This window comes from Macaca nemestrina, chromosome 4 (genome assembly GCF_043159975.1).
Source record: "Macaca nemestrina isolate mMacNem1 chromosome 4, mMacNem.hap1, whole genome shotgun sequence".
Classification (NCBI taxonomy): Eukaryota; Metazoa; Chordata; class Mammalia; order Primates; family Cercopithecidae; genus Macaca; species Macaca nemestrina.
The window spans coordinates 184,875,387-184,889,611 of NC_092128.1; the positions used below are offsets into that span (position 1 = coordinate 184,875,387).

The window sequence follows — 14,225 nt, forward strand, 5'->3', positions numbered from 1 at the left end:
TCCTCAAGTTCTGTTACAGTTTTTTTTCCTTCTCAAGAATTATGCCCAGCTGAGGGAACACGAGGCGGTGCTGACACGGAATTCAGTGCAAATTTGGAGACCACGGGGGTGTGTGGCTTAGATACCAGAGAAGAAGAACACCATTGTGAACCCGGTGCCCTACACGGCAGTTCTAGAGCTGAACTCACAGAACAGTATTAACAAAAAGAGGCCTTGCTGTCTTATCATTTTCATTTAACGCATGAACTAAGCAGTGTCTCACCCTGGACATTTTATAAGAGATTAAGCTGGCTGGATGCCTTTGCAAAAACAGTGCCCTAAAAATGTGTCATGTTTGGCCAAGATGCTCGTCCAAGAATGGAAAAGGCCATGTACAGAATCCAAGCACCCGAGGGTGTTCTACTCCTGATTGACCCTTCCCAGGAGCCCAGGCAGATCCCAACAGGACTTCCTCCTTGTGGTGTGCACAGGATCCAGGCTGGCAAGAGCGACCGGGCTCCTCCTCCCACACTCACAGCCCTGTAAAAGGGGAGGGGAGGGGAGGGGACCCGTCTACCCAACCGGTGGGCTCACTCCACCTCAAAGGACAGTGAGAGCCACAGCCAGGACAAGGCAGTGGCAAGGGCTCCTTTCCTCATTTGGCCACAAAAACATAAAAGTCAAGAGCTATGCGGAACATTGTTGCAAAAGAAAACAAGAGTCCGCTGTGTGCTTTTTCTCTGGCAGGAAAAACTTCCAAGAACAAGGTTAACAGCAGCCCCATCCCAGCAGGCGGCAGCAGGAGGTCAATAGTTAAAAAATAATAATAATCAAAGTTGGGACATTTTTATTTTTAACTTTTTAATGAGCATGAACTATTTCTGTAATTGTATCAAAACAAATGCAATTTAATCATCCACTTTCACCGGATGAGGTGGCTCACACCTATAATCTCAGCACTTTGGGAGGCAGAAGACGATGGACTACTTGAGCCCAGGAGTTCAAGACCAACCTGGGCTACAAAGTGAGACACCATCTCTACAGAAAAAATAAAAAACTAGCCAGGCATGGTGGTGCATGTCTGTAGTCCCAGCTACTCGGGAGGCTGAGGCAGGAGGACTGTTGAGCCCAAGAGGTCAAGGCTGCAGTGAGCAGTGTCTGTGCCAGTACACTCCAGCCTAGGTGACAGAGGGAAACTGTCTCAAAAAATAAAAAGTAGTCTATTTCCTAAGGTTGCTTTTCTGACAAAACGTATCAAGATCCTTAAAAATACACATACTCTTTCTCAAGTACCTCTACTCTTCTACGTCTAAGAACAGTGAAGAAATAAACACGTGAGCAAAAATAACAATAGAGGTAGGCGAAAATATTGAGCCTGGCACAGGCTTGGCATTGCTCCATATGCTGTACCTGCAGTAACTCACTCCATCCTCATAGCCTGTCTAGGGGGTGGATAGTATCCTCTACCTTTACAGGTAAGAAGCCGAGCCACATAAGGAAGTAAAAGAACGGAGCAAGGAACCCTGCTCCTAACCAGGACAACACGGCTGCTGCTTCACAGCCTTGACTCGTGTTTTGTTTTGTTTTGTTTTGTTTGTTTGTTTTTTCCGAGTGGAGTCTGGCTCTGTCACCCAGGCTGAAGTGCAATGGCACAATCTCGGCTCACTGCAACCTCCGCCTCCCAGGTTCAAGCAATTCTCCTGCCTCAGTCTCCCGAGTATCTGGGATTACAGGTGTACAACACCACGCCCGGCTAATTTTTGTGTTTTTAGTAGAGATGGGGTTTCACCATGTTGGCCAGGCTGATCCACATGATCCACCTGCCTCGGCCTCCCAAAGTGCTGGGATTACAGGCGTGAGCTACTGCGCCCAGCTACTCAGAAGGCTGAGGCAGGAGAATCTCTTGAACCCAGGAGGCGGAGGTTGCAGTAAGCCGAGGTTGCGCCACCGCACTTCAGCCTGGGTGACAGAGCAAGACAGCAAGACTCTGTCTCAAAAAAAAAAAAAAAAAAGTCCTGACTCCTTGAATGGTGTTGGGAAAGCTGGCTATCCACATGCAGAAGAATGAAATTAGACCCTTATCTCACACATATACAAAAATCAACTCAAAATGCATGAAGAACTTAAATGTGAGACCAGAAACTATAAAACTACTAGGAAAAAACACAGAAGGAAAGCTTTAAGACATTGGATTGGGCAATGATTTTTTTTGGTATGATCCCCAAAACACAGGCAACAAAAACAAAAACAGACAAATGGGATTGCATCAAACTAAAAACTCTGCACAGCCAAGGAACCATCAACAGAGTGAAGAGACAGCCTACAGAATGGAATCACATATTTCCAAAGCGTATGTTTGATAAGTGGTTAATATCCAAAATAAATAAACAACTCAAATAGCTCAACAGCAAGAAAACAAATAACCCAATTAAAAAATGGGCAAAGGACCTGAATAGACGTTTCTTAAAAGGAGACATACAGATGGCCAACAGGTCTCTGAAAAAAATGCTCAACATCACTAATCATCAGGGAAAGGCAAATCAAAGCCACACGGAGATATCACGTCAAACCTGTGAGAATAGCTATTAGCAAAAATATGAGCGATAACAAGTGCTGGTAAGGACATGGAGAAAAGGGAACCCTTGTGCGCTGTTGGTGACACTGTAAATTATTACGGCCATTACAGAAAACAATATGGAAGCTCCTTTAAAAACTAAACAGAGAACTACTACATGATCCAGCAATTCCACTACTGGGTATACTACTGACCCTTGAACAACATGGGTTTCAACTGCACAGGTCCACTAATACGTGGATTTTCTCCCACTTCTGCCACCCCTGCTACAGCATGACCAACCCCTCCTCTCCCTCCTCCTCAGCCTACTGAACGTGAAGACGATGAAGATGAAGACTTTTATGATGATTCACTTCCAGTTAATGAATGGTAAATAGATTTTTTCTTCCATATGATTTTCTTTTCTTTTTTCTTTTTTTGAGATGGCATCTCGCTCTGTTACCCAGGCTAGAGTGCAGCAGCACGATCTCAGCTCACTGCAACTCTGCCTCCCTGCTTCAAGCAATTCTCTGCCTCAGCCTCCTGAGTAGCTGGGATTACAGGCACCTGCCACTATGCCTGGCTAATGTTTTTGTATTTTTAGTAGAGACAGGGTTTCACCAAGTTGGCCAGGCTAGTCTTGAACTCCTGACCTCATGATCCACCCGCCTCAGCCCCAAAGTGCTGGGATTACAGGTGCGAGCCACCATGCCTGGCCCACATGATTTTCTTAATAACATTTTTCTCTAGCTTACTTCATTGTAAGAATAGAGTAATACAGATAACATACAAAATACATGTCAATTGACTATGTTATCAGTAAGGCTTCTGGTCAACAGTAGGCTATTAGTTAAGTTTCTGTGGAATCAAGAGTTATATGTGGTTTTTTTTTTTTTTTTTTTTTTTTGAGATGGAGTCTTGCTCTGTCACCCAGGCTGGAGTGCAGTGGTGCGATCTCAGCTCACTGCAAGCTCCACCTCCTGGGTTCATGCCATTCTCCTGCCTCAGCCTCCTGAATAGCTGGGACTACAGGTGCCCACCACCATGCCCAGCTAATTTTTTGTATTTTTAGTAGAGATGGGGTTTCACCGTGTTAGCCAGGACAGTCTCGATCTCCTGACCTTGTGATCCGCCCGCCTCAGCCTCCCAAAGTGCTGGGATTACAGGCGTAAGCCACCGCGCCCGGCCTATATGTGGATTTCTGATGGCACAAGGGGTCAGTGCCCGTAACCCTCATGCTGTTCAAGGGTCCATTATAGATCCAAAGGAAATAAAATCAGTAATTTAAAAAGATACTGGAGCATTATTCAAAACAGCCAAGAGATGGAATCAACCTGAGTGTCCATCAACAGATGAATGGATAAAGAAAATGTGGCAGATATACACAATGGAATATTAGCCTTAACAATGAAGAAAATCCTGTCATTTGCAACAACATGGATAAACCTGGAGGACATTATGTTAAGTGAAATAAGTCAGGCACAGAAAGAAATTCCACGTGATCTCACTTATAAGTAGAATCTTAAAAAGTTAAACTCAAAGAAACCAAGAGCAGAATGGTGGTTACCAGGGGCTAGGGAGTTGGGGACACTGGGGAGGTATTGGTTAAAGGATACCAAATTTCAGTTAGAAGGAATAAGTTCAAGAGATCTATTGGATACCATGGTGACTAAAGTTAGTAACAATATATTATATACCTGAAAATTGCTAAAAGAGTAGATTTTAAATTTCTAACCACACAAAATGTTAAGTATATGACATCATCCACATGTTAGATTTAGCCATTCCACATGTATATATATATCAAAACATCAAGATGCATACCACAAATATGTACAATTTTTGTCAATTAAAAAAATAAATTTTAAAAAGAAAATAAAGTCACTGACCCATGACAAGGATTGACAAATCATAGCTCAGGTAAAGGAAGGGTAAACAAATTAAACAAAGCTTGCTATGTGAACTAATGAAACCTTAAGAAATCTCTATACCCTTCCATATCTTTTATTATTGTGGTAAAATACACATAACATAAAATTGACCATTTTAGCCATTTTTGAGTGCACAGTTCAGTGGCATTAAGTCCATTCACTTTGTTGCATCAACCATCATCACCATCCACCTCCAGAAGCTGCATCTTCCCAGACTGAAACTCTGTCCTCACTAAGCACTACGTCCCCACTTTCCTCCCCCAAGCACCTGGCACGCACCATTCCACTTTCTGTCTCTCTGAATCAGGCTACTCTAGGGACCGCTAAGAAGTGGACTCATACAGCATTTGTCCCTTCACATCTGGCTTATTTCACTGAGCATAATGTCCTCAAGGTTCATTCATGTTATAGCCTATGTCAGAATGTCCTTCCTTCCTTTTTTTTTTTTTTTCTTTTTTGAGATGGAGTCTCGCTTTGTCACCCAAGCTGGAGTGTAGTGGCATAATCTCAGCTCACTGCAACCTCCACCTCCCGGGTTCAAGCAATTCTCCTGCCTCAGCCTCCTAAATAGCTGGGATTACAGGCGCGCAGCAACACGCCCAGCTAACTTTTTGTGTATTTTTAGTAGAGATAGGGTTTCATTATGTTGGCCAGGCTGGTCTCGAACTCCTGACCTCGTGATCTGCCCACCTCGGCCTCAAAGTGCTGCGATTACAGGCTTGAGCCACGGTGGCCGGCCTAGAATGCCCTTCCTTTCTATGGCTGAATTCTATTCTATTTCCTTATCCATTCACCTATCAGTGAGCCCTTGGGTGGCTTCCACATTTCAACCGTTATGAAAAATGTTACTATGGTCATGGCTGTACAAATACAATGCTGTTTTTAACTTCTAATTTACATGTACTATTTTTGTCATGTCCATTTCTGGAATTGTATTTATTAAAGGGATTACAATTGAATCACCTACTGTCTCAGGCCACTTTTCTGGCAATATGAAGTTTTTTTAAAGATAGAGTCTTGCTATTTCCACAGCTCCGCTTCCTCCACTCTCTGTCCAGGCCAGGCCTGAACATTCCACTCCTCTCTTAACTGGGAAAGCACCAGAAAACACCATACAGAAACCACCCAGCCACAAAGGGATTCAGTCCCTATTTGCCACAAATAGAGAGGGTGCGCGCCATCCGGGAAGGCACTTCCAAAGCAGCGGGCTCCAGGAGGGCAGGCCCACGGCTCTCTGCGCCTCAGCTCCCCAGGTGTAAAATGGGCACTGGACCACCTGCCGCAGGGCCCTCCCAGTTCTCCAGGCTGTGCCAGGCTCAGCATCCTGCACTGCTGCCATGGGCTCCCTCCTGCAACCCCAGTATTTTCCAGTAACTTCCTCACATTCATCGCAAGGATTATGTAACAGTGTGGCTCCAGTGCTGACAAGGGTATGCAGGAAGGAGAGCTCTCCTATGCTGCTAGGGCAAAGAAAACCGGAACAGCACTTTAATGACTGACTCAGGAATACTTGGCCAAGCTGAAGTGTGCACACCAGCGACCCGCCAGGCTCATGCCTTCTCTTGGGATCCTCCGGTGCTTGTCTGAGGAGTCGGGAGGCAATGAACAGACACAATTGCTGCAGCACTCTCTGTGCAGACTGAGCATCCTGAATCCAACAATCCCAAATCTGCAATGCTCCAAAATCTGAAACTTTTTGAGTGCCGATGTGATACTCAAAGGAAATGCTCACTGGAGTATTTTGGATTTGGGATGCTTGACTAGTAAAAAATAATGCAAATATTCAAAAATCCAAAAAAAGATCTGATACCCAAAATACTCCTGACCCCAAGAATTTCAGATAAGGGATACCAACCTGTACTTTCGAAAAAGAGAAAACAATTTAATTACCCAGTAATAGGAGATGGGTAAGTGAGCTCGGGTTCATCTGGAATCCTGAATTATAGCTGAAGCAAAATGAACAACAAATAAAAGAACTACAAAAACTAACCTGGAGAAGTCTCAAAATTACAGTGATCTACATAGAGAAAGCTTGTTGCAAAAGTACATAAAAAATGATAAACATGTTAAACACACAAATACTCCAGCTGTCACAGGGATACGTGAGAGGTGGGGTGGAGGGGCCCGCAACACTCTCCTCCATCTGGGGCCACACAGGCGTCCCCTCCTTGCTGTCTGCTAAATGGCACCCACACACCTAACTTGATAATAAAATGCAGACAGAGGCTGGGCGCGGTGGCTCAAGCCTGTAATCCCAGCACTTTGGGAGGCCGAGACGGGTGGATCACAAGGTCAGGAGATCGAGACCATCCTGGCTAATACGGTGAAACCCCGTCTCTACTAAAAAATACAAAAAACTAGCCGGGTGAGGTGGTGGACGCCTGTGGTCCCAGCTACTTGGGAGGCTGAGGCAGGAGAATTGCATAAACCCAGGAGGCGGAGCTTGCGGTGAGCTGAGATCCGGCCACTGCACTCCAGCCTGGGCGACAGAGCGAGACTCTGTCTCAAAAAAAAAAAAAAAATGCAGACAGAGCCATAAACATCATACAGCAACACAGGCAACATATAAACACAGGCTGAAAATGAAGAAAGAGCAGACCAACTTTAGAAGAACAGTCATCAGTGTAGGTAGGAAGAGGAGGAACAGAGAATGGAACTTCATTATAGATGATGCTTTCAAAAACAGATTCTTTATATACACATATGGGAAATATACATGTGAGTTATGGGGAAGGGGGGAAGCACTGATTCCTTCTTTTCCCTCCTAAAGTGAGACCATACCCTCATGTCTAACTGCAACTCTAGACTGTAAATTACAAATCAGTGCATTCAGCAGCCAACAAGAACATTGTATTTCTCCACATGGAGGTGGTCTTTGGATTTTTTCTAGTTATGCTGAACATAACTGGCAAATAAACCGTTTTTATTAATGGGGAAAATTCAGAGCCCAAGAGTAAGAAATATAATAATAATAATAACAACAACAACAATAATATAATGAGTACAAGGGTAAGACTTGTATTAAAGAGAAAATTTCAGCTGGTCATGGAGAATCACATCTATAATCCCAGCACTTGCTCCCAAAGGCTGAGGTTGGAGGATCACTTGAAACTAACAGTTCAAAACCAGCCTAGGTAACATAGCAAGACCCCATCTCTGCAAAAAAAGAAATAAAAAAAATTAGCCAGGCACAGTGACACGCGCCTGTAGTCCCAGCTACTCAGGAGGCTGAGGCCAGAGGATCATTTGGGCCCAGAAGTTTAAGGGTACAGTAAGCTGATGCCCCTGCACTCCAACCTGGGCAATAGAGCGAGATCCCATCCCTAAAACAATACAAAACAAAACCAAAAAAGACAGAGAGAAAGTGTCTTAGGACTTATTTCAGAAGCTTTTATGCTTTATGGTATCTGATGAGTCTAGTAAGTTGAGCATATAAACTGTTAGCAACAGGAAAATGAATTCTACATAACATCTACATAGTTCATATATATGTAAACATATGTATATAAAACGAGATATATCATAATATATAAAGTCTACAACAGGATGTACATATTTGAGCAACAGATATCAGATGCCCTGAGATATGATTCGCCTGTTGAAGCTGTACAAATCAATGGTTTTTAATATATTCACAGAGTTCTACAACTAACACCACCATCAATTCTAGAACATTTCATCCCCCCAACATGAACCCCTCAGCCCATCAGCAGTCACTCTCCATTTTCCCCCAAGAGTCCCTCACCCAGGCCCTGGCAACAAGAACCTCCTCTGTGTCTCTGCAGGTTTATCTACTCTGGATAGTTCATATACATGGAATCACACAATACGAGGCTTTTTGTGTCCAGCTTTTTCTACTTGACACCTGATTTTCAGGGTTCATCCGCACTGGAGCGAGTGTCAGAATTTCGCTCCTTTTCAAGGCGGAATAACGTCCCATTATGTGGACGGATCACACTTTCTTCATCCACCCATCAGTTGATGGACCAGATGGTGGTTTTGATTTTTTTCCTACTGTAAAGGGTTCTGCGTTTTCGATGATTCTTTTTTTTTTTTTTTTTGAGACAGAGTCTCGCTCTGTCGCCCAGGCTGGAGTGCAGTGGCATGATCTCAGCTCACTGCAAGCTCTGCCTCCCGGGTTCATGCCATTCTCCTGCCTCAGCCTCCCGAGTAGCTGGGACTACAGGCGCCCGCCACCGCGCCTGGCTAGTTTTTTGTATTTGTTTAGTAGAGACGGGGTTTCACCGTATTAGCCAGGATGGTCTCGATCTCCTGACCTCGTGATCCGCCCGTCTCGGCCTCCCAAAGTGCTGGGATTACAGGCTTGAGCCACCGCACCCGGCCCGATGATTCTAAACAAAGCAAACTGCCCGTCCCCGGCACCAAGTTCACTTCCTCCTGCAGGGAAAGGGGCTCCCGGGCTCACCTTCTCCTCGGCCGACCTGAGCACACTGGAGACCTCCTGCACTGCCAGCTCCAGGGGCTGCTGCCGCGGGTCCTCCTCAAAGGACAGGAAAGGCGGGCCCTGGAACAGAGGAGTGGCATGAGGAGGGGCATGCACAGGAGGGGCTGCATCTTTTAAATTACGTATCTGTTTAAAATTCTGAAAAATTAAGAAAATGTACTAACACGTCTTTCTGTTAACCCTGTGCTTCTAAATAGCAGCAGCGGCTAAATATCAGTAGGTTTGCACATCCAAGGAGCAGCTGCTGATGGCTTGTGCTCAGTGCGCAGGATTCAGTTATAGGAGAAGGCTGGGAAAGGACAGGCACCCAGGAGCGAAGCTGAAGATGCTGCAGGAAGCCTGTGAAGGGCATTCGGAATCTTCCTGCTGACAGCATAAGGAAAGAAACAGACTCTTGGGGCAGGGCCGCTTCGTGCACATTAGAGGATCTGTGGGTCTAGCGGTCACCTTGGCTGGCACAGTGGGCTCCGGCTGTACCCTCCCTGACTGCTAGGGACGGTCCTCTACTCTGGTCTAGGAGAGGCACCTCTCCCTGTTGCGTGTGGTTGCTATGGCACGGTTACTTAGGGTGCCCCCATTCTCTTCTCCTACCCCCTAGGCCTGGTCTCTGCCTGGGATCTGAGAGGGTGACCAAGGTTCCTTGGCTGGAAATGAGCCCAGCTGGTGGCTGCCCACAGCGTAGACTCCTTGGCTCCTACTTCACAGCTCTCTGGAGCCACCTGGCCCCAAGGTTCACCTTTGCCCATGGCTCTGCATGTTCCCCCAGCATCCTTTCAGGAAACTCGGTCAGCTCATGTCTGTTCTGGTTCTTCCAATTAAAAATCTCCAAGCAAGGCCAGGCATGGTGGCTCACACCTGTAATCCCAATACTTTGGGAGGCCAAGGCGGGCAGATCACTCAAGGCCAGCAGTTCAAGACCAGCCTGACCACATGGCAAAACCCTGTCTCTACCAAAAATACAAAAATTAACTGCGTGTGGTGGCACACATGGGTAATCCCAGCTACTCAGGAAGCTGAGGCACAAGAATCACTCGCACCCAGGAGGTGAAGGTTGTATTTAGCTGGATCACACTCCAGCCTGGGCGACAGAGCAAGGCCCTGTCTCAAAGAGAAAGAATTAAATCCCCAAACAAGAGATGCACAATTAAATAAACAGGACCACAAGGCAACAAGACCAACGTTTTATAACAAAGAAACCAGGGTTTATGTGGCCAGCCAAGTCTTGCTCTTTCAAAACTAAGCTCTCGAAAGGCCAAATGTGTATTGCCAACGACACAACCCCACACTGAAATTCTCCTTGAACTCTGTTACTGACATGGTGTAGAAAGCACATCAGGTTTAAGTAAGCTCCGACTGGGTGGTTAAAAAACACGCAGCCCCACAGGCTCCCATTGTATATCATCTCCACCGCAGTGAGCTAGGTCCAGCTACAAGGCATGACCGAGGGTGGGAGACGGGAAGCGGTGTAAAACCGTGCCATGGCAATTCCAGCAAGCATGGTGCAAGTGAGCAAGCAATGAGGTTATGCTGAGGCTATTTCTTAAGAATTCCCAATGACCCAAGTAAACCTAAAAGCGACAGAACATTTTGATTTATACACTTCTAACCTCACCCTGTTCTTGCACTATCTACCTCATCCCAAAAAAATCAGCAAAGAATTAAATGCACTACTCAACAGGGATGAAATCACAGTTTCAGGGCTGCTCTGCTGGCATTCTCTGTGGTGGGAGCTTGTTTGGGTGGGACCTGCTGGCCAGGGCCACGCTGTGAGCTTGGTGATGAGACAGTTCTGTGCACCAGGCTCTCTGGCCTGAGAGAACAGAACCCAGCACAGAGAACAGTGCCAGGCAGAGAACCATGAGCAGGCAACATGCCAGCCGCTGGGAGGATGCAGTGGAGAAACAATGTACCTTCTGTAGTAGTCTAAAGATACGACGTTGCCCTACACCAGCCTAGGTGCAGATGCATGCTCCCCTGGGGCAGCAGATGCAGTGTTTACCCTCTTCCCTTGCTACCTTCTGAATTCAAACCTTGAAAAGAGTTTGCAGCCGGGTACGGTGGCTCACGGCTGTAATTCCAGCACTTTGGGAGGCCGAGGCGGGCGGATCACAAGGTCAGGAGATCGAGACCATCCTGGCTAACATGGTGAAACCCCATCTCTACTAAAAATACAAAAAAATTAGCCAGGCTTGGTGGCAGGCGCCTGTAATCCCAGCTACTCGGGAGGCTGAGGCAGGAGAATGGCGTGAACCCGGGAGGCGGAGCTTGCAATGAGCCGAGATCACACCACTGCACTCCAGCCTGGGCGACAGAGCGAGACTCCATCTCAAAAGAAAAAAAAAAAAAAAAAGAGTTTGCTGGGAAACTTAAGGTCAAGGGGTGGTCTCACAAAGAAAATGAATTATTAAGAGAGATTGCTTTTCCTTTTCTGATCTGCCAAGACCTTGAGTTTCAGGAGCAGGGTGTGCCTGCCTGCCACACACAACCACAAATTCAGGTATCTCTGCATCTCTGCTGCTGTGTCAATGCTGAGAGAACCCTTATTCCAGACCCCAGTCCACTTAAAGGAAGACTTTGTGTCCACATGGAAAAAGAAACACACAAGAATTGCCAGGAAAACACTGAAAAAGGAAGACAAGGGTAACTAGCTCCACCAGATATTAAAACAGACTACAGAAACCCCATAATTAAAACTGTGTGGCTCTGGTGCACCAACAAACACATGCACTACAAATGAACAATATAACCACCCTGAAGGGGATGGGAAAAATACAGATATAACCTAAGAAGCTTGGAAAACTGCATCTTGACTGCACATAAATGCTGTAATCCAGTAAATGTGTTTCATAGGTTGGGAACTCAGAAACTACTTTATGCATATACTAGAACTGAACATATAAGTAGTAAGTAAATAAGACAGCAGATGTCCAATGTCTTACTCTTGGAGAAGGGAGTTAAGAATAAGAAAGGGAAAAAACTAAAATGAACTCTGTTGGATTAGAACCCAAGGTACAGGATACAATCATGATTTTTAAGTTAAATGCAGTGAGAAATACACAGAAATATAGACACACGCACACATGTTGGTATACACATGTATGTTTGCTATTGCTGAACACTGAAGCACTGAAGAGGAGCAATGAGAACCAAGCGGTAATGAACACACCCAATGCCTAGGTCTTGGTTTCTAAACACTTCTCCAATAAAAGGAATCAGGGCTGCTTGAAGAAGTGGCTGAATCCAGGGCCTGTGGGGAGCCAAAAACAAACATTTTGTGGAAACATGAAGGAAATGAAAAAAAAAAAAAGTGGGCTTGATGGAAGAACACAAGAGGCTACTCTCAAAGGAGCACCCTGATGGCCCAAAGGAGAACAACTTAAGCAACTGATTTGGTGTGGCTCTGTTTGTAATCCCCACGTGTCAAGGGAGGTCCCTGTAATCCCCATCTGTAGAGGGAGGGAGGTGACTGGATCACGGGGCGGTCTCTCCCATGCTGTCCTCATGATAGTGAGTTCTCACAAGATCTGATGCTTTCATAAGTGTTTCGAAGTTCCTCCTTCCTTCTTCCCTCTCCTGCCACCTTGTGAAGAAGGTGCCTGCTTCCCCTACCACCATGATTGTAAGTTTCCTGAGGCTTCCCCAGCCATGTGGAACTGTGAGTCATTAAATGTCTTTCCTTTATCAATTACCCACTCTCAGGGAAGTCCTTCAAAGCAGTGGGAAAACAAACTGATACAACAATATAATAAATAGTGATAGTATGGGATTATAACCCACAGAATAAAATAAATACCCATTGAGTCTATATTGAGCTAAACAATCAGATAAATATCTCATTGGAGGAGAAATGACAGATCTCTCCTGCAGTAGAGTTCCAGATAATAAAGAGAGCAAGGAAGAGGAAACAGAAAGTCACCATCAAGCGAACTGCACCTGCGTCATCACTGCACACAAGATATACCAATGGTTGTGAAATCAGTGAGGAAAAGTTCGAGGAGCGACGGGATCTGCACAGGCTCAAAGTATGTCCCCACACTACCTGTTAACTACAGCAGGAAAGATATGAGGTGACATGATGTGGATCTGTGTCCCTGCCCAAATCTCATCTTGAATTGTAATCTCCAGTGTTGCCAGAGGGGCCTGGTGGGAGGTGACCGGATCATGGTAGGGGGACTTCTCATGAATGGTTTAGCACCATCCCCACGTGGTACTGTACATTGAGTGAGTTCTTATGAGATCTGGTTGTTTAAAAGTGTGTAGCACCTCCTGCCTCTTTCTCTCCCTCCTGCTCTGGGTCATAGAAGATGAGCCTGCTCCCCTTCACCTTCCACCATGATTGTAAGTTTCCTGAGGCCTCCCCAGAAGCAGAATCTGCCATGCTTCCTGGACAGCAGAACCATCAGTCAATTAAACCTCTTTTCTTATAAACTACCAGTCTCAGGCATTTCTTTCTGGCAATGCAAGAATAGACTAATACAGGAGGAGACATAAAATACAAGAGGATGACCCCAGCAGAACTCACCTTAACCAAGGCACCAAGCTCAGCATCCACTGCAACAAGACACACTGACGTCACAAGCCCCAGACACAGTGCACACCACTTCTGTGGTTTGTATAACCTCACTCCAACCATATGAAAATGCGAAGCAAATGGAAAGATAGTCAGCAAAATAATGATCAATAGTCTTCAGTTATCAAGGTCATAAAAAACAAAGGAAGACTGAGAAACCCTGACAGACTGCAGGTGATGAAGAAGTCACAACTCAACGCCACAGGTACCCTTAATGGGAACCTAGAACAATACAAGGAGACAGGTGGAAAACTGGTGACATTCAAAGAAGGCCTTCGCTTTAGTCATTGGGCGTTGTGACAATGTTAATCTTTCTTTCTTTCTTTCTTTCTTTCCTTTCTTTCTCTTTCTTTCTTTCTTTCTCTTTCTTTCTTTCTTTCTCTCTCTCTCTCTTTCTCTTTTTCTTTCTCTCTCTCTCTTTTTTTTGAGACGTAGTTTCACTCTTGTTGCCCAGGCTGGAGTACAATGGCACAATCTTGGCTCACTGCAATCTCTGCCTCCCGGGTCAAGCGATTCTCCTGCCTCAGCCTCCCAAGTAGCTGGGATTACAGGCACATGCCACCGCACCCAGCTAATTTTGTATTTTTAGTAGAGATGGGGGTTTCTCCATGTTGGTCAGGCTGGTCTTGAACTCTTGACCTCAGGTGATCCGCCCGCCTCAGTCTCCCAAAGTGCTGGAATTACAGGCGTGAGCCACCGCGCCTGGCCTAAATTTCTTGAATTATT

At 45.6% G+C, this 14,225-nt stretch overlaps 1 protein-coding gene across 4 annotated transcripts in view; it reads right to left on the bottom strand.

Moving 5' to 3' along the window:
• LOC105472595 (C2 calcium dependent domain containing 2) overlaps positions 1–14,225 on the bottom strand; it is a 70,649-nt gene that overhangs the window by 49,881 nt on the left and 6,543 nt on the right. For 3 of the 4 annotated variants that reach the window (XM_011725979.3, XM_011725978.2, XM_011725981.3), the window contains exon 2: positions 8,891–8,989. The exons of the other annotated variant lie outside the window; for it this stretch is intronic. In XM_011725979.3, the coding sequence (XP_011724281.2) occupies positions 8,891–8,989 (99 nt within the window). The remainder of the gene's footprint in view (positions 1–8,890; positions 8,990–14,225) is intronic. 4 annotated transcript variants of the gene reach the window in all.